This window comes from Camelus ferus, chromosome 11 (genome assembly GCF_009834535.1).
Source record: "Camelus ferus isolate YT-003-E chromosome 11, BCGSAC_Cfer_1.0, whole genome shotgun sequence".
Classification (NCBI taxonomy): Eukaryota; Metazoa; Chordata; class Mammalia; order Artiodactyla; family Camelidae; genus Camelus; species Camelus ferus.
In genome coordinates, this window is record NC_045706.1 from 53,683,947 (window position 1) to 53,707,792 (window position 23,846).

Genomic DNA, 23,846 nt, shown 5'->3' on the forward strand with positions numbered 1-23,846 from the left:
TTAGTTACTCTCTAGTCCTAACTGTGAAGTGTGCTAGTTGACCCCCCTTATCTGTGAACTGTGGATGACAGTACCAAGCTCTTGCCGTCTTTATGTCATGGGGATATTTTGAGCATCAATTCAATCATGTACACACACCGCTGTTTATAAAGCACTTTGTCACACACCTAAGATATTGAAAACTAACAATGGTACCATCACAAATAGCCTAAACAAGAACAAAATGAAATTTGTATCTAGAAAGAAATGGAACCCAGTCTAAAACAAGAAGCCAAAATACCTAAAAGACCAGAGTGTTATTTTCAAAAGAATGGTTATAGACCTGGGAAAAATTGGTGCTCTTCAAAACGTTTATTCTTCAACATGAGACAGCAGAAAATCCCGACCTTCAGAGAGACTCTGCAGTTCAGTTCTTCAGTACAGAGTCCTGCAGATCCACTTCTGGTGACAAGGCCTTGCTAGCAAAACCCAGTCTAAATCAGTGCCACTTAAAGCAGCCAGCTGGGGAACTGCCTGTTAAAGCCAGTATCTAGACAGTCAATGCTGCCTGAATGCACTGGTCTGTGGATCAGACTTTGGGTTGAACCAGTCTAGGTGACACAGATGGCTTGCAATTAAATCCTCTCACATTTGATCTTCATGGTATCAAAAAAACCTACTGACCAGGTGAGGCAGGCAAAAAAGATTACAGTCTTTTCAGTTATACATTTTAGTCCTACTTTTAGACAATGAACACATTTTTGGACATAAAAGAGTAAATTATATGCCTTAAATAATGAGACTCTTGTATGGCAAAAAACAACAAAAAAGGGTAGAATAAAAGGATTTGCGTTAATTGACAGAAACAAGTCATTTAAGACAAAACACATTTGGAGAGAACATTCTAATCACTGGGTTGGTCATGTGTCTATATGATCTTTACCTTTTAGAGAAATACCAGATGCATTTCCCTGAAAAACAAAGTTCCTGCCTAAGGCCTTAGGGAAACATGGGATTTCCGGACTAAGTGATGGCAACTATTGGCCACTTGCTCTCCTGACCTCTTAGCCCCACCCTGTTGCTTGAACTCACAGGAATCATTGACACAGAGATCTTCTCCTTTGCCACAGTACTGCTTGCCCTTGGTTCGGAGGTTGGCTCTCACTGGATTGTCATCGCTGGGTCTGAGGATGACACTGAAGATCTGCTTTCCCGTCCACAAGGTGACAGGCTGAAGGAGGGAAGGAAGCCAGAGCATCAGCTGGCTGAGCCTGGCCTCAACCGCCCTTCACACAAATGAGGCAAGACGGTCCAGGGATCACCCGCCAACCCGGCATCAGGACATCCGTACAGTCACACACACAGCTGGCGTACAAACCTTTAATATCGTAGGGGGCGGGAGGCGGACTTTAATTTTCTCATCCTTGCCCACCAATATTGAAGCGATGATTTGGCAAGCCTTGGCTCGGTCAAAGAAAGTGTCCTTAAGAGTGAGGAGATAGGCACCTGAGAACATTAAGAAACAATACAAAACAAAGAAGAGGAATACAATTGTGAGAAAAGTCACAAGGTTTCAATTTTAAAATAAATGTGAACTATTACTGGGAGAGTGAGGTAAAACATACAGCCACTTATTGGCTCTCTCTTCCAACGAGAATCCAAGCTCCACCAGGAAAGGGACCTTGTTTTACTCATTGCTGTATATCCAGCATTTAGAAAAATAAAAATGTCTCATGTACGGAAGGAGCTCACTAAATGCTTGCTGGTTCAGTGAACAAGCAGCCAATACAAAGTGTCTCAAGTAGGTCCACAATCCCAGTCAGTAAACAACAGAATTAAACACAGGCAATTAAACAGCTTTTCAAGCCACCACATGAATCACGGAGAATGAGAATCTTCCTGTTCCACAGTCTCTTTTCAAGTGAATTCTATAGCCCACCTGTCAGAAAATCCTGAATAGCAGCAATTAGTGGTTCTCCGTTCCTTGGGGTGACAAGATTTGCTTTAGTCTGAAGGAAAAATGAACACAGTAAGTTAGCCATTCTTGGATGCTTGATACAGCCCCAAAGATCGGCCCACAAAGACTCTGAATTGCTATGAATAAAGAGTAGCAGGAAGATGAGGCTGAGAACTGGAAGCCAGGGGTCCTCAATCCCAGCTTTGTCACTCACTTCCGGCTCCTTCATCTCAGTCCAGCTCTTCCCTCTCCTGTCAAGGGGAGAGGAAAGATACCAGCAAGACTGACCTTAGAGGTTCGTACCAACACTCAAATTCTGAGTGAAGTTGCTTTGGGTTCCTATAAAGAACCCTATAGGTGTAAGACGTTATTGTTATTAACAAGTGCTCTCCTCCAAAGGAAATTTACTGCTATGAATGATGAGTAGCACTGTGTTATCTTTGAAGTCAATCAATCCCACTCTCTCCATAGTGACAGCAGAACAGTCAAATTTCTCCAAAGACATTAAGAGTTAAAATGTAACAAGTGCATACCTTGGCAAAAATGGGTGCTTCTTGCTCAGTGCATAACTAACCAATTTAAAGAAGATTCTGTGCATCAAAGTGTAGCATTTGCTCAATTTTTTTTTAAACTGAGAAGTAACTGACCATGATACCCAACACCCAAGTTTCTGCTACACCCTGATCTTACCTTTTCACAACTGGCGCGCATGTGTCTATTTTCTCCTAGGAGCCCATGACAGGGCCGAAGACACCCACTCTGCTCAGTTCCCTGCCTCCCAGAGGAACTAACTCCCTAACATACTGTAGGGTGTTTTCAAACAGGACACGTTTCCTTCCCCTCCTTTTAAGGAGCTGTTACTCAGGTACTGGGCTGCACCACCCTACATACCCCCATCAGAACAAGGGCCTCCGCTTTAGCTTCCTCTGTTTGAGGAAGATGAAGGTTCATTTCGTCACCATCAAAATCTGCATTGTAGGGTGTACAGACACATTCGTTAAATCTGAAGGTCCGGTGGGGCTTGACCCTGGCCTGTGGAATACAAAACAAAAAACAAAACAGGAGGACTTAAGTCATTTATCCAAAAGCTTTTTAGTTACAACATTAAAAAATGTCTTCCTGATCTTACAGTCAACTGGCTAAAATCTACACCACGTGTTCTGTTTCTTATAAACATGTAAATTCAATAAATATAGGCCCTTGATAGGAAAAAAAAAAAACCTTTTCAAGAGCAGGAAAAAAAAAGGCTTCCGGGAGAATTGGACACTTTAGATTAAGAAAGTAAATGTCTAATATGTTCTGGCAAGTGATATGTCACTTGTAGACTCATTCAAATAGCTTTATCAGATCAAAACAATGCAATAAATTTGTTTTAATACTATGAGGCAAACATCAACACAGGAGCCATGAGAAAGGGGTTCCCACTGGTCAACGCTGTCACAGTTTGCTATCAAAAGATTAATGGCAGAAGTTAATTAAAACACACTGACTAGATAAAAACCCATGAGTTTATGATGACGTTGAAAAAAGGGAAAGCCAAAACAAAACAAAAACCACAAACCAATCTAGTTTGAAGAAACTGAGCACCAACTTTTTAATCCCCTAAACTGACAAAAAAGGAAAAATAATAGACATTAATGCTGCCTTTCTTTTACAAATTCTATTTTTGGGTAAGTAAATAAGTCATAATTAACAAGGGAGAATTGTTCATTACAAGAATGGTAGGTATTAAAAGTGAAAGAAATGATAGAAAAATCACCATTTTGCAATCCCAATAAAATAATATATAGGCAATGATCATAAATGGAGAATGAGACCAACAGAGAAAAGAATGAGGAACTTTTCAAGAGAGGCCCCAGGCTGAAGCATCTGAATCCCTAACCTCCTTAGCATACCTAAGAGTGGGCCAGCCAGACAACGTGTTTCCTCAAATACGGCGAGAGGAAGTAGCCAGCACCACCTATGAGGTATTTTGGCCAGAAAGTTGAACCTGAATCTGATTGTGCTTTGAAAGTTAATTTCCAGTTTACAGAAATAAGAGGAAGCATGAAGGAATCCTTAGCGCCACACACAGGCAGACAGAGAACATGTGACATTTTTCAGGAAAAATGACCTTGTTTTTTCAACAATGACACTGAAATTAAAAGGAGGGGGGACAGTCCTAGATTAGATAGAGGCTTAATACATGTATCAACTAAATGTAATGTGTAGACAGACTTTGCATCCTGCTTTGAACAAACTAGCTGCAAAAAGTCTTTTGAGATACCTGGGTGAACCTCACTATGGATGGGGTACCAGACAACACTGAGGAATGACTTCACTGTGAGGCGTGACAGTTATGTGTGTCTTACAGAAGTAAACTGAACACACACAGAAAAAAGACATGAGTTCATCAAAGGAAAAAGAGAGGAAAAAAAGTGTGGCACATTCTTGAAAATGACCGAAAATACAGAGGATGGGAATGTGTGAGTTCATCACCAAATTCTTTCTACTTTTGGATATATCTGAAGATTTTCAAGCAAAAATATTTCTATGTTAAAATGCCCCAGAGCTAATCAAAAGTTTCCAGCAAGGGAAGGCTTTTGTTCGCCTCCTACATCTCCATAATAATAACTCCATAATCATGAACTGCTTCTTTGGTATTTCCACCACTGAGCAAAAGGACTGATGTAATGTTTTTATAAGCTACTGGAAAAAAAAATCTACAAAAACACTACCTTAGGAGTCTGTCTGCAAATGCTCAGGGATTTAATGGCTTTGCAGATAGGAGAATTTATGAATATTTAACAAATTAAGTTGCATCTTGTTTCCATTTTAAATCTCCAGAAAAAGAAACTGCTGCTGCTGCAAAAACTAAACCACCCCCCAAAATATGGTTTAAGGTCTTAGTTGGAGAACTGCTGCAAAGAGAAATCCTGTAAGCATTTTAGGTCCTTAGTTAACATGCTACGTTAAAACAAGCCAACTTTCTGCTGTATCTACTTTACCTAAGTTTGTGGGCACATGTATATGTATATATTTTGTTGCAAGTGAAATCACAGTAGCCACTTTCAAACTAACTTTCAATTAGTTCCTGTTTTACTGTTGCATGACTAGTAAGTTATAAATATTAAAAACATTGAAGGGAAGCTTGAAACTTAGGAGTTTCACTCAAACTAAAAAGTGAGAGAAGAGGAAAACAAAAAGTGATGAAAATCTGTGATTACTGGCAATTTAAATTTTAGAAGTTTGGAACTTAGTACAGCACATGCAGAAAATACAAACCAGTCTTGTACTCACCAGATGCGCCATGATGCTCAGTTTGTGCAGCGAGGGCTGCCGATTGAACAGGACCACATCTCCATCTATCAGGTGTCTCTCCACGATGTCCCCGTACTTGAGCTCCTGAGCCATCTTTTCCCTGTTTCCGTATTTCAAAAACCTTAACATACAATAAGAGATGTGGTCTGTGAGAACAAAGTTTCCTCAGCAAGTGTCTCCCTCTTCATATCAGGATTCAGTCTCTGAAATGATGACATTTCATTGAATTTAAGATGCCTCCATATGCCAGCAATTAAACTACGACAAATTGATTGTAAAATATATCTTACTTTTAGAAATGTTGAAATACGAAAAAAAGTATGTCTTGGAATCACAGAAATAGAGAACCAGCTTCTCCCACGCGGCCCTGTTGCTGTTTTAATCTCATGAAATAAAAAGGCACTGGTGATCAGTGCATCTGGCTGTGGAAAGCCAGAACTGGCAAAATGAGTGCCTCCTGGGTTATGAGCACACCTAGGTGACCTCAGAGCACCCAGGTGACACAGAAAATGACCTGCTTTCATGTCCCAATGAGTTTCGTCCACATAGGTCCAATAACATCAAACACTAAAGAACAAATGAACACTGTGAATAGTCAACAAGCAAACAGAGTAAACAACGTACCTACAATTTCTGATAGGTAATTTCCACATGCTAAAATATCGCGATTGTACTGTGGACTGTTTTCTGTGGCTGAGTGTGGCAACAGTAAACTTGGTCATGCAAAGGTAGTTATAGCCAACGATACTATGAAAGCATTACCTTTTCATGTGTGTGTGTCTCTGCTGAATGAAATTGGCTCCTGGGTGAACTTCAGGGCCGTTTCGAACCAGTTTCCTCAAAAAGTTGATGTTTGCTTTGTTCACCTGCAGGAGTGAAATAAACACAATGAGATATTGTTAGGTTTTTTAAGCTAGCACACTACACGGAACTGGGTCTCAATCTTTACTTTCCTTGGGTCATTCTAGGAGAAAGAGAGGCACCCCTGGGCACCCTGCTGCTAGGGTCTTGAACATAACGACAGCAATGGAATGGCACCAGGTTCAGGTGTGAACTCGGTCACTCACTTGCTGGGTGACAGGGCCAAGTTCTTTACTGGCCTTTGGTTTCCCCATCAGTAAAACGAGTCAGCTGGACTGATCTGTAGGGACCTTCCAGCATATTCTGTGATCCTAAAAACAGGTGGTAACTTCAACTGCAAGGATTTACCATAGGCTTCTAAGGTTTAAGAGTGGTGACACCAGCACCGGAGGCCCTGGTCTGAATTGCCATGTTCTCCAGCCTCTTGGACAACTGTGAGACACCATCTCAGACAAGAAAACTCTGGACCATTAGTAGCTCAACAAGGGCACTTTACAGAAACTGAACCAGAAGCATCTATGATTTGGGCCAATTATGAATATTAAGGGCAAAGCCAATCAACATCCTCCTGTTACCAGGCCTTGCCATTATTTACAGCTTAGTTAAAAAACAAAGTACCATAGATACCATTTCATACCAGCGATGGTATGAACTGAGGGTAAAGTGGTACAGCCCTGCTGGGTATACACTAGTAGCCCTATAAACCATTCACGTCTTTGGCTCAGTGACTCTAAGGCTTTAAAAGTAATAATTCATCCCAAGAAAATTAACTGGGTGTGGTGTTTACAATTTAGTTACTTTAACACATGAGATACAAACTACAGAAAGATGTCAAATACATTATTTGGAAAACAAAATTGCAAACTTGTGTGTTTAATGTGTATCTGAGGCTACACACACAAGGGCAGACACAGCTGTGGCTGTCTGTGTTGCAGACGTCATACGCGGTGATGTTTGTATGAAACAAACTGGAGAGAGAAACGCGCACATGCCAGACTGCGGGCTGGGTGGGTTACTGGGAATTTTTCACTGTCAGTCGTTTATAATCTCAAAATGCAACATCAAAGACTGAATTCAAAGCAAAATACTGAGCAACTTAATGTACTTACCTTCTCAGGAAAAGTTAGAATTTTGGCCACGTGAACTGGCACAGCTACCTCATCAATTCGGAGGTTGGGGTCAGGTGAGATGACTGTTCTGCCAGAAAAATCCACTCTCTTTCCTGAGAGATTGCCTCTAAATCGACCTGAATAAATAAAAATATATCATAGGTCTCCAAGGCACAATGTGTGCTGTTTGGGGGTAAATGACCAGAAAGACCAAGGAAAGCCTGTGATCTCTGTGATCTGGAAAAGATGGACATATGTTCCCCCCAAAAATGAAATAAAGGCAGTAGACTGTCTCCTGCACATGTTGGAACGTACCTTGTTTTCCCTTCAGGCGCTGGACAAAGCCTCTGGTCCATTTCTTGGGCGCCATGTTGAGGGGAATGCCCGAGAGCTCACTGTTAATGTAAAGGGCACACTGCAGCTGCAGGAAATCCCAGTCTTCCATGATCATCTGGGTCTTAGCTCCTGATATCCGATGCTAAAAATGAGCAGAGAATAAACAGAAACAAGCCTGGTCAACCTGACTTTCTCCATCAGAAGTGTCCGTATAGACATACTCCAAAACTTGGAGCTTGGAAATTATAATGAGAAGCACTGACCTTTTTAATGACATCATTTAGAAAGATGATTTCTGTCAATTTCATCGTCAGATCATCTTCATTGGTGCCAGACTTCAAATCACTCACAACAGAGGGTCTGATGCACAGAGGGGGCACTAAAAGCCGTGTGAGAATCAAATCTGAGGGCTTTCCAGCTTCTGGATTCATCAGAAGTAAAGGGACATCTTCAGCTGGGATTCGTTTAAATAAATTCAGAACTACTAAGGGATTCAAGTTTTCCTATGGAAGGAGGGAAGGAAGGAAGGAATCAAATACATGTTGGTTTTCGACAGCCTGGGCAAGGGCTTACTTCTCCATGCCCTCTAACCTATCGACCACTTCACTGAGAATATGTGTAAATGATGACAGAGACTTCCAATAACACGCTACATTGCAAGAACCCTAAAAACATCCATGCCTTTTATGCCAATAATCTAAGCCACTAATTCCACTTCTCATAATTATTCTAACGAGTATGATTTAAAAAATTAAACAAAGGATCAGCTACAAGGATGTTCACTAAAGCTATTCTTAATAGTGAAAAGTTGGAAACAGCCCAAAAGGTTAATGACTAGATAAAATCATGGTACATCCATACATGGAAAACTATGAAGCCTTTGGGAAAAACAAAAGATCTACAGATTACAAGTGCTAGAGAAGGTATGGAGAAAAGGGAACCTTCCTACACTGTTGGTGGGAATGTAGTTTGGTGCAGCCACTGTGGAAAATAGTATGGAGGATCCTTAAAAAACTGAAAATAGAATTGCCATATGATCCAGCAATCTCACTCCTGGGCATATATCTGGAGAAAACTCTAATTTGAAAAGACACATGCACCCCAGTGTTCACAGTAGCACTGGAAGCAATGTTCATTGACAGATGACTGAATAAAGAAGACATGGTATATATATGCAGTGGAATACTGCTCAGCCATTAAAAAAGAATGAAATAATGCCATTTGCAGCAACATGGATGGATCTGGAAATTGTCATACTAAAATGAAGTAAATCAGAAAGAGAAAGATTAAATACCATATGATATTACCTATATGTGGAACCTAAAATATGATACGAATGACCTTGTTTACAAAACAGAAACAGACTCACAGAAATAGAAACTTATGGTTACCAAAGGGGAAAGAGAGTGGGAAAGGATAAATTAGGAATTTAGGATTAACAGATACAAACTACTATATATAAAATAGATAAACAACAAAGCCCTACTGTATAGCACAGGGAACTATATTCAATATTCTGTAATAAGCCATAATGGAAAAAGATACGAAAAAATATGCATATATAGAAAACTGAATCATTTTGCTGAAGAGCAGAAACTAATACAACATTGTAAATCAACTATATTTCAATTAAAAAAGAGGCTACAGAAATGTGATATTGCCATAAAAGGTGTTCACAAAATATTGATAAGTGAAATAAGCATGTGTACAATATGATCTCATTTTGGGGGAAAATGTACATCTATACAGAAAAGAGGAAATGAAAGAGTTTACCAAGGTGTTTTAACAGGGCTGTCTTTAGGCGAGTGGAATAATAGTCTTTTTTCTTTTTCTTTTTTTATATTTAAACTTTCCCTAGTGAACTTACATTGCCTTTGTATTAACTTCACTTAATGGAAGTGCTGTGCTGTAACAACTTACTCATAATGTAAGTTATCAGAGATGGTCAAAGATCACAGGTAAAAATTGTCAGCTTGTGTCTTGTTGCTGGTTATTTATTAAATGTTCTTGGGATCAGACTACGTGACTGAGACTACATGCTACAAGCAGAATTTGCTATGCGTAACCCAATGAGAAGAAGAACAAAGAAAGTAAAGAAGGAAATGTTTGAACAGCTAGCTGCCGCCCTTAGAACACTGCCAAAAGACAAAGTGTCTATAGTCCTGTCTGGGAGGTGATGGCAGCGCAGCTGGGGAGAAGGAAGGACTCCCACTACAGGCTTTCTGGTCTGGGTCCTTGCGCCCCTGCCTCCCAGTGATGGGCACCTCACTGCCACCTGAAGCAGTCAGGGAAGAAGTCTACAACCAAGAGAATTCTAGAATTTTCCAGCTCACCTGCGCCCTGCCCAGCAGAGGCTCGACTTCTTTGTTATGCTCGATGGCAGTTTCAAAAGACTGAAGGAAATTTGACACGATCGGATCCACCACTTTCTTGTTAGTCTTGTATTTCTCGTGAATTATCTTCAGTAGCCCACATTTCTTTACAGTACCTGTAAGAGTTAATGACCACAGTTGGAAAAAAAAATCAGGTTTTGGTTATGCTAAACTCTGGGACATGTGGTCACAGGAACTACGGGATGAGAGACGAGGCACATCCCGCTCACCGTTAAAGGCGCCACAGTGATGGCATGTGCTCTTCTTCCGGCACTTATCAGAGATTTTCTTCTTCAGCCCTCGCTTCTGGAGGTAGGTCAGGCCAGGCCTCTTTAGATAATCCAGAAACTGCTTCTTCTCCTCCTGGGACAGCATGATGTGGCAGCAGGTTTTACAGATCATCTTTTAAAAGTTAAACAAAACAGATAAAAGAACGAGAGAGGATGAAAAAGTCTTTTCTTTGTAAAATGCCACCTCCACCCCTTGCCCAGAACACTTAACCACATGCACGGATCTACAGGAAGACATGCATAGAAGAAGTCGTGTTCTGCTGGATACTGGCTGTAGTTACAGCCAGCCGGAAAGGTTTTGTTAACTTTTTTTTCTTCATACTGTTCTGTATTGCTTGAATTATTTTTTACAATGCATCCTTACTACTCATTCAATGAAAATCAAGGAAAAAGAATCTTTGAGCAATTTAATTTACTATAAGATAAAATATCATGCGCTTAGTATAATATTTCCTAAGCTCACTTGAACATCCATGGATCAATTAACTCTCAAGTTAATACCCTGGAAATAAACAGATACACGCTTACCTGTAAGATGCCTATAACTGCTCGGAAGTACCCCACATGAAAACACGGCAATTCCAAATCAATGTAACCATAGTGGCCCAGACAGTCAGCCAAGTTCTTCCCACAGGTTTCACAAGGACGGTCCTTCTCACTCGTACCCTGTGGATAAAAACACACCCAATAGTCAACGGAGACCACTGGACAGGGACTCAGAGTCAGGATCACCTGGGAAGCTGCAGGGTATTCACATCCCACTGACCAAAGAGGACTGTGGTCCTTGAGATGTACAGGGGGAATGAGGGAGACGGAAGGAAGCTCTTGCTTCTTCTTATCTGGTAAGTCACCAGTTTCATCAGCAAGTCAAAATACACGGAAGCAGGAAGGGCAGGGGTCTTACCATTCTGTGGTCAAGCACCCCGTACAGCAATGGGGCATGGTTGTTGTCCTGGCTGTACAGGTTCTTACTCACAACCTGGATGTGTGCCTGCTGGCGCATCTCCTCAGCTGACTTCATCCCAAAACAGATGTGGCTTCTGTTCCAAAACAGATTGGAAAGAAATAGGGGAACAGTTGCATCAAAACCACTTACCAAAAATGGCAATTACACATGTGACACACTATAAACAACCTTATCCTTCCGACTCCCTACAGGCTCTGCTCCCCCATTATTACGCTTCCCTTCATCCTGCTGAATCCTTTCCACTTTCACCATCTAACGAATGGAGCTCGCCCGGTCGAGGCTACCTGCCTGCTGCTAAATTCAACAAGAATTTCTCATTTTACTTCTCTGTAGCATTGGCAGTAACCCTCCATCCCTTACCTTGAAATAGTTTCTTCTCATGGCTTTGGTAACACCGTATATGCTTTGAGTTTTTTTCCCTCCCTCTCTGGCTGTTTCTTAAGCCTCTTTTGTGATTTCTTCTAATGCCATTCCTTAAATATTGGCTTCTCTCCCCACCTAGGGTTACAACCTTCATCCTCTTCTCTTCTTTCTACACACTATTCCTGAGTGATTGTGTCACTTGAGTATATGCTGATGTCTATCTAGTCTTGATATGTAGGTTGGCATCTTCTACTCAGCTGGAGATTATACAGATACCTCTTTTTGACAGCTACACAGGCACCTCAAACTCAACAGATCTAAAAGAGAACCAAGAAGTTCCTTTCTCAAATCTGTTCCTTTGTTCATTTTCCCAACAAACTGGGGGTTTACTACATGCCAGGCATCACCCTGAGTGGCCGAGGATACAGACTGAGTAAGACAGACAAGGACCCAGCAAACCTGGAGCTCAATTTCAAGGACGACAAGGCAGAGAATAAACAGATACCCCAAAGTGAGTAGACACAGAGAATGAAAATGATGTGAAGCAGTACAGGAGAGAGCCTGAGGACACTACTTTATGTTGTGTGGTCAGAAAGTCTCTCTATTAAACTGACATTTCAGCCGAATCCTGAATAAAAGGGAGCCGGCCTCAAGATGATCACGAAGCCAGGCATTGGAAGTAGACAGTAACTAGGACCAGGGTTCCAGGGCCAGTACTAGCTTGGCATTCTCAAAGAACCAAAGGAAACTGGTACACCAGAGCACAGAAAGCTGATGGCATGAGACGAAGTCAGTGAGGTATGCAGGGGCCAGTTCCTCACTTTGGTAGGGAATTTAAATGTTAGTACAAGGGAAAGCTGCTGGAAGATTTCAAGTTGCAGTGTCAGGGATCTAATCTGCATTTTAACAGTCACTTGGGCTGCTTGGTGAGAACAGATTGCATCTGAAAATGGTCAGGGCAGGGCAGCTGGGGTGGATATGGAGAGACCACCTGGGAGGATTCATCCAGGTAAGACCCTCAGTTCCCCCATTCCAGTGGATGGCAACTGTCCACACAGCTGCCCTAACAAGAAATGCTGTGTGTCAGTCTCGCTTCTCCCTTACCTATGCCTCCCAGTGCTGTCAATTTCATACCCTAATCCCTTCTTTTTTTTTAATAGACTTTTTTTTTTTAAGAGCAGTTTCAGGTTTACAGCAGAATTGAACAGAAAATACAGAGTTCCCACATAGCCCTCCCCACCCTCAACATCCCTCAATCAGGGTGGCATATTTGGTACAGTCAATGAACCACATGGGCACATTATTATCAACCGAAGTCCATAGTTCACATTAGGGTTCACTCTTGATGTTGTACATTCTATGGGCTTTGACAAATGCATAATGACATGTAGCCACCACTATAGTATCATACAGAATAATTTCATTGCCCTAAAAATCCCTTGTGCTGCATCTACCCATCCCTCCCTCCCTCCCTCTCCCCAAACCCCTGGAAACCACGATCTTTTTATTGTTTCTGTAGCTGTGCCTTTCCCAGAATGTCATTTGGTTGGAATCGTACAGTTTGTAGCCTTTTCAGATTGACTTCTTTCATTTAGTAATACGTCTTTTAAGTTTCTTCCATGTCTTTCATGGCTTGATAGATCTTTTTTTTTTATTGCACATATATTTTTAATTTACATATATGCACTGTTCATTGTTTCTAAGAACGTTTAGAGCTTTAGCTTTTTAAACTTACATAGTTATCAAAGGAATAAAGCCAACCACAAAATAAGAATTAACTCAAAAAGAGACATATACCCTGCTATTAATAGCAACATTACTTATAATTGCCAAGATACGGAAGCATGCTAAGTGTACATCAACAGTTGAACAGATAATGGAGATGCAGTGTATATATATGTAATGGAACACAAGTCACCTATAAAAAAGGATATTTTGCCATTTGTGGCCCTTCATTCACTTTTTTAAAAAAATTTCACTTCAAAAACCAGAATTTTATACCTGGCAGAGACATTTCCATTACATCAAAAACAATAAAATACCTAGAAATAAACTTAACCAAGGAGGCTACCTATACTCTGAAAACTGAAATGACCCAAAGAAGTGGAAAGATTTCTTGTGCTCTTGGGTTGGAAGAATCAAAACTATCAGAATGGCCACACTACAAAAGGAATCCACTGATCCAATGCAACCCCCCATCAAAATACTCGTGACATTCCTTACAGAACTAGAACAAACAATTCTAAAATTTATAAGGAACCACAAAAGACCCTGAACAGCCAAAGTAATCTTTTGTGGGTCTCTCTCTTTTTTTCCTCTTTCTTCTTTTTGTTCTCTTTTCTTGTGGTCTGATGACTAGAGAAGGTCCTTTAACATTTGTTGTAAAGCTGGTTTGATGGTGCTGAAATCTTTTAGCTTTTGTTTATTTGTGAAGCTTTTGATTTTTCCATCAAGTCTGAACGAGAGCCTTGTTGGATAGAGTATTCAGGGTTACAAGTTTCCCCCTTGCAACACTTTAAATATATAATGCCACTCCCTTCTCGCCTGTAGAGTTCCTGCTGAAAAATCAGCTGATAACCTTATGGGAGTTCCCCTGTATGTTATTCATTGCTTTTTTTCTTGCTAATTTTAATATTTTATCCTTATCCTTGATTGTTGTCAATTTGATGACTATGTGCCTTGGTGTGTTCCTCTTTGGATTGATTCTGTGTGGTACCCTCTGCGCTTCCAGGACTTGGGTGACTATTTCCTTTTCCAAGTTGGGGAAGTTTCAGCGATTCTCTCTCCAAAAATCTTCTCAGGTCCTTTCTCTCTCTGTCCTCTTTCTGGGACCCCTATAATGCGAATATTAAAGCGCTCTCTAATCCCTTCTGAAATCAACTTTTCCATTGACTCTACCACCCCAGTGCAGGCCATTATCCCTCTGCCTGGATCCCTGCCCTGGCCTCCAAGGTCTTCCTCTTTATTCCATCCCCTGAGAATCAGAAGAGATCTTCAAGAAGAAAAACTATCATCAAGACACCCCCCCTCTGCTTAATTAAAACCCTTCAGAGAGTCCTCACTGCCTGCAAGATGACTCCGGAACACAACTTCAAATCTCCTGCTTCCTGCTGATTGTTACCCTTTCTCCCTCCGGTATGCTCCTAGAGGAAGACTGTTTGGTCTGCTTTCTTCTACCTGAACCCCTTTCCCATTTGGTGCTCTCAGAACCCCTTATGCCTACCCTTGTCCTTGCACTTGTCCTACCCAACGCTGACTTCTCTACCTTCTCCAGCTAGACTAGGCAGTAAGGTCTTACTCATGTCATATCTCTAATTCTTATCATTGGGCCCAACACACAGTACTTTCCTCAGTAGGTGTGTGCAGCAGCAACTATTGATTTATTTCTTTAACGGAAACTCTCAGGAGAGACAGTGGCCTAATAAATAACCTCTGAAGAAGGCCCAGAATAGCAGCCACATTTTTCAGACAGCTTTCCATCTGACTGTAGTACAGCTTTTTGGCTGGCAACTCCATCCTTTTGGTCAGCAAATAATACCTCCGTGTCATGGGCTCTGCAACAAAACCAGACCCCGCCCCACGCTGCAATGACGCAAAATTCGCTGGAAGGGGTCATCGTTTGACATCAGGAGAACGCGGCCCATAGGGCGAGGCCCATCGCCAAGGTTCCCACCATATCCCACCTTCTCCGCCCAAGCCCAAGGGACCACCTCGGGCCTGCTGTTCCCCAGATGCAGAAATGCCCTTTACCCGATCAATATTCACCGACGTAACCTAATACTCCTGAATTGTGCCCACAACTTCCATTGATTCCTGGCCCTCCCCTTCCCACTGACCCTCCCCTTCCCACTGACCCTCACCTCTGACCCTTCGAGACTCAAGACCCTGACCTGGCACCTCTCTATCCCTAGTTTCTCCGCCCTTTGGGATTCTTACTCCATCTTACATTTTCTTGGCCACATCCGTCTCCCGGAACTGCTCCTTCACCATGGTGACGGCTGCTGGGGCTCCCTCCTAGAGACTCGTGGAGGTTGACTAGAAACGCGACCCTTCGCACACCACCCGAGGGTGCTCCTTGACTCGTTGCTAACACATCTGCGGCATCCTTTCGGCCACCGTAGAGCGCCCCACGTGCCCTCCTCCACTTCCGCTACTCGCTGGCACGTCTGTTAAGAGAGGCTTCCGGAACGTCGCTTTCCGCCTTCTCCCTACCCTGCCATCTAGCGGCTCCTCCCTGAAACTGACCCGATACCTGTCTCCCACCTTAAACAACTCGCAGATTTCTGGATCAAGGGGATACTTATTAAAAGCTCACTTTTTGTAGGGATTACGATTTTCAGAAAAAACAAATTACATAGTTTAAAAAATTTTAATTAGAAAATCACTAGAGAATCCCAGAAAAATAATAGCAATAAATTAAAACGGTCAGTTTTCTGTACTTGAGATAACAAGGGTTTTGAGTCAGGGTTTCCGCAGTTTTCCTAGCAGTAAAATGAAGAAGCTGGTCGAGAGGACCTCCAAGGATACCTTCTAGCTTTACCAGTCTCCAACGCGGGTGGGGAGGCGATTTAAACCTTAACCCGGTTTGCAGGAATTCTAAGTACAGACAATTCAAGATAATGGCCAGGTGCTTGCGTAAACCTAGTCGGCCCAAGCTGTTCCCTCTCCGGATTGGCCAGTTCACGCTCCGGGGGTGTGTCCAAAGAGCGAAGATGCTCAGTCTCAAGCACTTTCAATCAGGCATTGGCGCGGTCGGCCTCGCGGTGTGGCCACGCCCCCACTCGCGTCGCCCGGGGTCCTTCCGTGAGCGTTGATATGATTGGCCGGCAGAAATCAACCCTCTTTTCCTCCCCGGCTGCTTGAAGACCTGCTGCCATCATGGTGAGTCTCCTGGAATCATCCGCCGCATATCGGAGGCATCCTCCGTCCCACAAGTCCCACCGTGTGCACCTAGGCCCGCCGAAGCCTGGTTGCTCATCCCTGGCCGTGTCTGGCGGCAGCCGGTTGCCGAGAGTCCGGGAACCGCCGGCGGGGGAGTCCGGGCTGCACTGTCGACCCGATTATACCGGGCTTCAGAGTCTAGGGAATGGGGACTACGGGAGCGGCTGCTGCGTTTGTCGGCTCGGTGAAGCCTAGTGGATTGAGTCGGGGGTGGGGTGAGGAGAGAGAGGTGGTTTGCCGGTGAAGTCAGTCCAAGAGGTGAAGAGGGTGTCGGCACCTCCCGGGTGAGTTGCAACAAGTGAAATCGATCCCATGTGTAAGCTAGAATATGCTCAGCCAAATAGATATCTTGCCTCACATGGGGGAAACTGAGGCCCCAGGCAGAGGAGTTGCCTTGAGGCTTGCTCTGTCATGACTGGTTAGCTCCTTCTTTCGACGGTTCAGCACCCGTTTTTAATCCCGCTTCATTTGCGACTCTTTTTTTCCCTTTGACTCCTCTTTAAGAATTGATTACTGTTGAAGCGAACTTTTTTTTTCCCAAACTGTAGTTGCAATTTAGCAGTCAGTCGCTGCCATGAGAAACCTCTCTTCTTCTTTTTAGTAAAATTTTTCTAGTTAGTGTGAGCATGCTGAGTGCCAACGTTTCTTAGCAGTTACTGAGTATAAGCCTTTGGGTCATTCAGAAGGGAATGTAGTTTTTTCGTCAGGTGTAGTGTTGGTTATTCAAGAAGGGTCGTTTACACGTAGGTAGCGCAATGTTTGTGGTCAAATTTGTGCGGGAACACAGTGCTGTGACTTTAAAATTTGTATGAATTACAGCTTTACTCCAGAGAAATGGTTCTGAATTGGGGGTGATTTTTGCCTCAGGGGACGGGTGACAAAATCTGGAGACATTTTTGGTCACAACTAGGGAGGAAGGGTGCTACTGGAGTCTAGTGATTAGAAATCAAGGATACTACTAAACATCCTAAAATACACAGGGCACTCCCCACAATAAGGGAGTAGCTGGACCAAAACATTGGTTTTGAGAAACCTTGCTCCAGAGTAATTTCTGTAAAGGTGAGGTAAGATTTTACAGGTTTGACATCTTGACAGATTCAAAATACGGCTGTTCAGTGTACTTTATGCATACTGTGTGTGTTATCGGTACCCTGTGTTAGTTATTGTGCTAAGTGGGTTAGGAGGAGATGGGAATTTGTGCTTTTTTTTTAATTGAAGCTTTCCTGCCACTAACCCATGGCTCTTGAACATCAGAAATGTGGCTCCTGCAGCTGAGGGATTGCATTTTAAATGTCTAATTTCAACTGAGTATCCACAAAATGGCTAGTGGCTACTGATCTGGATAGTGCAGTTGTACATTTTGGAAAGTCACAGCAAAATCAGGGAAGGTTGACTGGTTTTATTAATCAGTGTGTCATGTTTTCAGAATGACACAGTAACTATCCGGACCAGGAAGTTCATGACCAACCGACTACTTCAGCGGAAACAAATGGTAAGGAAGGCACATCAAGGTTTGGTTGTTTTTCACTTTTGAAAATGTATTTTATTAAAATAAACGCTAAACTTGGTCATTTCCTTTTAGGTCATTGATGTCCTTCACCCTGGGAAGGCAACAGTACCTAAGACAGAAATTCGGGAAAAACTAGCCAAAATGTACAAGACCACGCCGGATGTCATCTTTGTATTTGGATTCAGAACTCATTTTGGTGGTGGCAAGACAACTGGCTTTGGCATGATTTACGATTCCTTGGATTACGCAAAGAAAAATGAACCCAAACACAGGCTTGCAAGAGTAGGTGTCCTCATTTGTTCAACAGTTGCTGAAGACATTTTTTCAATAGCATTGTGTTGTAGGTGCAGTGAAGTGAGCAAGAGCAGGCAGGCTGCAGAGGGACAGCATCCAGACGTAAACAGCTTTTAAGTTAAGTGAGAGGAAAGGTTCTTTGATACATGCACAGAAAGGGTACAGGGGTTCAGAATGGTGTCTGGCATTTGAGGAGGTGGCATTTGAGCTGGTCTAGAAGGGTAGGTAAAGTTCCTGAGGGCAAGAACTGGAAGTAGGGGGATGAGTTTAGAATGGTGTCTTGGCACCAAATTAAGTGAAATCCTTGTTGCCAAATGAGTTTGGACTTAAGTCCGTAGGTAGTCAGGAACCATGAAGGGTTTTTGATTATCTGAGTGCCAAGCAGTGAAGTGCAGCTGACCCTTGAACAACACAGGTTTAAATGGAGAGTTCACATGTGCAGGTGTTTTTTTCAGTAGTAAATGCTGTGGTACTGCAGTGGGCCGAGGTTGGTTGAATACACAGATGGCAAAGGAAGCACAGATGTGGAGGGCCAACTATAGTTGGTGCCCCTATTACCCAGGTTGTTCAGGTTCAACTGAACAGTAATGAGCTGGTCAGATTCCCTAGCTTACGTTCTAAATAACGAACCAGCAAAAGAATTGTTAGTTCGGAGTAATTCTTGTGTCTGTCCCCTTCTCATCCTTTTCCCCCTCCTTAGGATTAGATAAAATCTTCCCAAAGAATAGATCTGGGAAATCACAGTGAGGTGGTAGATGGATGCTGCGCTCTTTAATTGGGTTATCTGGGAGGCCTGGCTGAGGTGACACTGAAGCTGGATCCTAGTTGAGATTGGGAAACATTCTTTTAGGCACCAGAAACAGTGAGTGCACAAGAGGGTGCGGTGAAGATGAGTAGATCAGTGCAGTGTTCGGGGGTGTGGTCCTTGGGAAGGGCTTCTCTATCAGCTGTGAGTAATGAACAGGGAGTTGAAGTGAAAGAGACCCTGAAGGGAAGCCACAATGTGGGGACCTAGTTAGCTGTAGGTTCAAGGCTGTAAGAGCCAGTCTTCTGAATTTACTTTTCCGGGAGCACTGAGTGGATGCTTTCTGTGCAGTTATTCTGTTCATGCTGTCTTCTAAATTGATGACCCTGTTTGAGCACAAACAAGTACTGTTAAATACACTTGAAAATTTTTGACTTTTGAAGCTGCATTACTTGAGCTCCAGCCTGGTCACTTTCCCTGCCTACTAGATTAGAGGGTAATGAGTTGATGCTTGCAGTTCACCTACATATGTATATGTATTCCTTTCTCCCTCAGCATGGCCTATACGAGAAGAAAAAGACCTCAAGGAAACAGCGAAAGGAACGGAAGAACAGGATGAAGAAAGTCAGGGGGACTGCAAAGGCCAATGTTGGTGCTGGCAAAAAGGTATAGTTAATCAAAGAAAATACGGAAATATCAATTCCACGTTTTTAGTTTCTAGAAAGGTGGGGTTTTATTTTCTTAATAACCTTTCTCAATATTTCTTCTTTTTCACTTCTTCTGGATTACAGAAGGTAACCTGTTTTGAGAAGCCACGTAACGTAGTATCTTAACACCTCAGTAGAGTAGCTTTGCACACCCTTGTCAGCTCACAGATTAGCACAACATGGGGCCACATCGGTTCAGTGATCCTGGGGGGTGCCTTGCAAGCCCTATCAGGAATAGTTTTCATTTTACTGCTAATTGACAAAGATTGTTAAAGGGGGAGCAGTTTCCCAAGACTTCCTTTCTTACGTTGAGTCGATGTGGCCTGTGTTTTCCTGGCGTGCTGGGGAGGCAGCAGAGTCGTTGCTTTCCTCTCCAGTTAGTCAGGACTTAAGTGATTTTAATGATCAGCTTTTTACCAGCTTTGCTAGCTAATTATAGTTGAATGGAATTAAGGTGTTGGGTTGTTAAATTAACAAATAATCAAGTGTTCTGTGAACTTTTTTTTTTGCCCTTTCCCTCTACTTTCTTGGAATTCTTGTTCATCAGAAATGAAGTGTCTAGCAGGTACTGAGATTGTGAGCACGGTGTGGGGATGCATCACCTTCACTGAGTTTGCTTTGATGCTTTGCATGTTGGCTTTTGGAAGACGAGTTGTATAGTGTGGTCTATTATAATACCACTGCTGTGGTGTAAAATAGTATGTGTGGGCAAAGGAGAAAGCTTTTAATCACGTTTATTTTGGAAACTCAACAAGCATGTTAAGTTGTAAAGTGCCCCAGTGGAGGAAGGTGGCTACCCTACTCAGGAGGCCCCTGTTAGCTGGCACTTGGGAAATGCAGTGTTCCAGAGTCACACACCCAGGAAATGGCTTTACTTAACACTTGGCTTGAGAAAGTTTCTCTCATCTAGTCACGAGCAGTCTTCCCTTGGGGACCCTGGAGACTGGTTGATTCTTTGGCAGCTCTGATGATAAAACTGGTCCAGATATCTGCCAAAGCCTCTGTGCCGGGAGCATCCACCCAAAGCATCCTTTTACTATCTTTTTTTACTATTCCATTGCTTTTTATTACGTGATCTCTAACTTTATATCTGATGCCACCCCCTTTTTTTAGTTGAAAGATTTCCAAGATAATTGTATATTCACATCAAAGCCTTTGATAAATACACTTTTCCCACGTGTATTTAAACACATTTTGCACACTTGAGCAGCCTAAACCAGTAGTAACATGTGAAGTGGGCTGACAGTGGGTTGGGGCTAGTAGGGTTTTGAAACAGTAGTGGTCACCGCCCCTGTTCTTTCTCTCACTGTGACTCCCTGCCAGGGCAGGCAGTAAACCTGGTATGCTACTGTAATTGACTTCCCAGTGCCATGGGGTTGTGGTAATGGACAAACTGCCAGAGGAGCTACTTGCTGTTGAGAACTGTTTCCTGTTTGTGAGGCTTAGTATACCTGTTGACAGAGGTACCAGAGGTTGAAAAACAGTATTTGTGTTCTCATCTAGCTCTGAAGACCGTTTAACACATTTTCTTCTTCATTCAGCCTTTGAGTCCCATGTGTTAGTGCTCAGTGGTAACATGTGCAGAGGGGCTACCTGTGGGGACCTGAGCCATCACTATTCCTGCTTCAAGTTGCACTAATGCATTTTGCTAACCCTGCTCTGAAAAGCGCCTGGAAAGTGAATGTATAAATTAGCACATGTATTTTTTTGGCTCCAAAAAAAAAAAAAATCAGGCACAGTAATGTTCCTTTGAATTCAGTTTTTGTTCATATGTTGGAATCACACCTTTTGGGTTGCAATAGAAATTTGTTTCTTTTTTTTCAGGGTGAGGTAATTAGGTTTGTCTATTTCTTTGGTTTTTCAGTGGAGGTACTGGGGACTGAACCCAGGACTTTGTGCATGCTAAGCATGCGCTCTACCACTTGAGCTATACCCTTCCCCTAGAGTTCTTTTAAATTAAGGAATAAGTAGTCTTGTGTTTGAAGAGCAATAGAAGCATTTTACATTAGCTAAGTTTTGCCTCTAAATACTAATTCACACTACTTGTGTTGACTGTGAATGGTGGCTTTTAAGTTACCAAACTGAGACAGGTTTTAAAACGCTTGATCATTTAGTTAGATCTCTCCTTTTGTGGTTAAATTAGACTTTTGTCTGGGATGATTCCCAGGTCTGTTGATAGTGCTAGCATGCCCAGCACAATGTTGCTGAACAGAGAGCAAAGGGGCCAAGGCTCCACTTATAAGTAGGCAGTGGCAGCCTAAGAACCATAGTAATCAGGCAAGTTGTCCTCAAAATTGGGAGGAATAAGATCACTGAGTGTGTCTAAGGAGTGCTCTGTACATGCAACTGGAAAGAACAACACAGACATCTTTAAGGAATCTGATTGCATGCACTTAATGCAGTTTATTTAGGAGTTTGAAAAGGGACTATTAATGAAATGTTTCTTTTCCCTCTTCCCTCCTTCCCTGACACTGATTCAGTGAGCTGGAGATTGGACAACAGGTATAATTCAAGCTTTTCATTTAGATCTCTAGACTCCTTGGTTGACAGTCATTAAAAAATAGAGCATGTGATACAGATTTTAAAATATATTTATAAATACTCTAAAGAGTTGTTCCTCTTAAATACTAGTAGTGACGTGGTTTTGTTTTTAAAACTTAGTAATTTATGTTTTATTTCATCCCTAACTTGAATGTGAGTGTTATTTCTTGATGCTTATATTCTATTATGGTCACACACACACACCATGATCTAGGTTACTAATTTTTGTTCTGCATGAATGTCATTAATTTTGGAGTTTGTTGAAGACAACTTTAATTTTTAAAGAGTTTTAAAGGCAGTTGCTAACTGAATTTTTCTTTTTCTTTGATTCACAGAAGGAGTAAAGATTCTGCAGTGACTGTATCTGTGGTGATTGTGCAGATTTTTCGTGAAAGGATTAATAAACTAAAAACTTATACGTGTCTGGTTGTTTGGAATATATTTCAAGTTTACTGGGAGTGCTATAAGATTAGTTTGCTGTGTAGCAGATTGAGTGCTGCCTGAATTCCCATGTTCCATTAAGCATTCAGTGAAAACTTGGTATGTTGGGGTGGTGTTTGTCTTTCCCTTTAACAGCAGAGATGGCAGGGTGTAGAGTATCAGCAGCATGGGAGTATACGGGACAGTCTGGTGTGCTCAGGTTAATACTTTCTGTCAGTGTAGTTGGTCAGTCTCTGAAAGAGACTTGAAACCTGAATTCCTTTTTCATCTTATGAGAACCCCACTTAATCCTTGTTACTGAAAAAAAAATTGCTGGCCTTGATAGAAATTAGAGTTACTAGATCACATTTTCATCATTTATCCCGAAGTGAATAGGATATGTCAGAATCATTTGTGTGTTGCAGGTGTGTGCTTAGGCGTAAATGGGTGGCTTATTGTGATTGGGGAATTTGAAAAAGGGTCTAGAGGGGTGAATATTTGGGTGTCGTGTGTAATTGCTTGATAACACGGGTTTTAGGAAGCATTGAGGGTTATCTAGTGCCACGTTTTCTTTGCCAGGTGCTGATACTCATGTTGGCTTTTTAAGGCATTGAGGTTGAGAACCTGAACTGTGGGTTATTGGTCAGTTGTGTGGGGTTGGGGGATTTGAGAGAAAGGGGTTGTTTTAGGGTTGCAGGTAGATTGAGGTACCCTTTGAGAGGACAGGAAACATGAGTTGGAGAGCTTGAGGGTTTGGGAGGGGGCAGAAGAGGCATTAATAGCTTGTGGGTTTTGGAAGCCATTCGGTGAAGTTGGTGTGTGATTGGTTTGCTAAGTTAGATGAGTCCATGTAGGAGTCAAGCATATAAATGCTATTATGAACTATGGATGAAAAAACAGAAAAACCTCAGGAAGTAGTAGAGGACTAAAAGACTTGATTGGTTGGGTTGAAAGGGGATCCCGGAAAAAGCAAGAATCATGACAGCAGGAGGCATATGAGAGGGTTGCAGGAAGGAGTGGTTGAGTATTTGGGAGAGAGCATGGTGAGAGGCCTTGACTGAAGGAGTTACAGGCTGGAGGGCAGAGATGTGACAGGGTAAGCAGGGGGCATGAACCTGCTGGCCCAGGTGCAGGGTGTAGGATGCTGTATTCGG

At 42.4% G+C, this 23,846-nt stretch overlaps 2 protein-coding genes across 6 annotated transcripts in view; one reads left to right on the forward strand and one right to left on the reverse strand.

The window, feature by feature from the left end:
* The window catches only part of POLR3A (RNA polymerase III subunit A), a 42,495-nt gene extending 26,824 nt beyond the window's left edge, over positions 1 to 15,671 (reverse strand). The window contains exons 1-14 of the mRNA XM_006180044.3: positions 15,481 to 15,671; positions 11,109 to 11,244; positions 10,733 to 10,870; positions 10,145 to 10,316; positions 9,876 to 10,030; positions 7,806 to 8,045; positions 7,522 to 7,684; positions 7,207 to 7,343; positions 5,999 to 6,102; positions 5,216 to 5,357; positions 2,828 to 2,968; positions 1,919 to 1,988; positions 1,358 to 1,485; positions 1,072 to 1,210 (exon numbers count right to left, since the gene is read on the reverse strand). Of these exons, the coding sequence (XP_006180106.1) occupies positions 1,072 to 1,210; positions 1,358 to 1,485; positions 1,919 to 1,988; positions 2,828 to 2,968; positions 5,216 to 5,357; positions 5,999 to 6,102; positions 7,207 to 7,343; positions 7,522 to 7,684; positions 7,806 to 8,045; positions 9,876 to 10,030; positions 10,145 to 10,316; positions 10,733 to 10,870; positions 11,109 to 11,244; positions 15,481 to 15,524 (1,909 nt within the window). The 5' untranslated portion in view covers positions 15,525 to 15,671. The remainder of the gene's footprint in view (positions 1 to 1,071; positions 1,211 to 1,357; positions 1,486 to 1,918; positions 1,989 to 2,827; positions 2,969 to 5,215; positions 5,358 to 5,998; positions 6,103 to 7,206; positions 7,344 to 7,521; positions 7,685 to 7,805; positions 8,046 to 9,875; positions 10,031 to 10,144; positions 10,317 to 10,732; positions 10,871 to 11,108; positions 11,245 to 15,480) is intronic.
* A 655-nt stretch (positions 15,672 to 16,326) lies between these two features.
* Positions 16,327 to 22,694, forward strand: RPS24 (ribosomal protein S24). 5 transcript variants are annotated; one of them, XM_014555343.2, is made up of 8 exons: positions 16,327 to 16,415; positions 17,902 to 17,967; positions 18,058 to 18,267; positions 19,580 to 19,690; positions 19,816 to 19,818; positions 20,279 to 20,296; positions 22,212 to 22,233; positions 22,608 to 22,694. In XM_014555343.2, the coding sequence occupies exons 1-6, from the start codon at positions 16,413 to 16,415 to the stop codon at positions 20,282 to 20,284; spliced, it is 399 nt and encodes a 132-aa protein (XP_014410829.1). In that variant the 5' UTR covers positions 16,327 to 16,412; the 3' UTR covers positions 20,285 to 20,296; positions 22,212 to 22,233; positions 22,608 to 22,694. The 5 variants fall into 5 exon arrangements, with proteins under 5 accessions (XP_014410829.1, XP_006180104.1, XP_014410831.1 ...); XM_006180042.3 differs by lacking the exon at positions 20,279 to 20,296; XM_014555345.2 differs by lacking the exon at positions 19,816 to 19,818.
* Positions 22,695 to 23,846: the final 1,152 nt, after the last annotated feature.

Coding starts and splice junctions, on each gene's coding strand:
- RPS24 (XM_014555343.2), top strand. Junction 17,968..18,057: donor TACTTCAGCGGAAACAAATG/GTAAGGAAGGCA, acceptor ATTTCCTTTTAG/GTCATTGATGTCCTTCACCC. Junction 18,268..19,579: donor CCAAACACAGGCTTGCAAGA/GTAGGTGTCCTC, acceptor TTTCTCCCTCAG/CATGGCCTATACGAGAAGAA.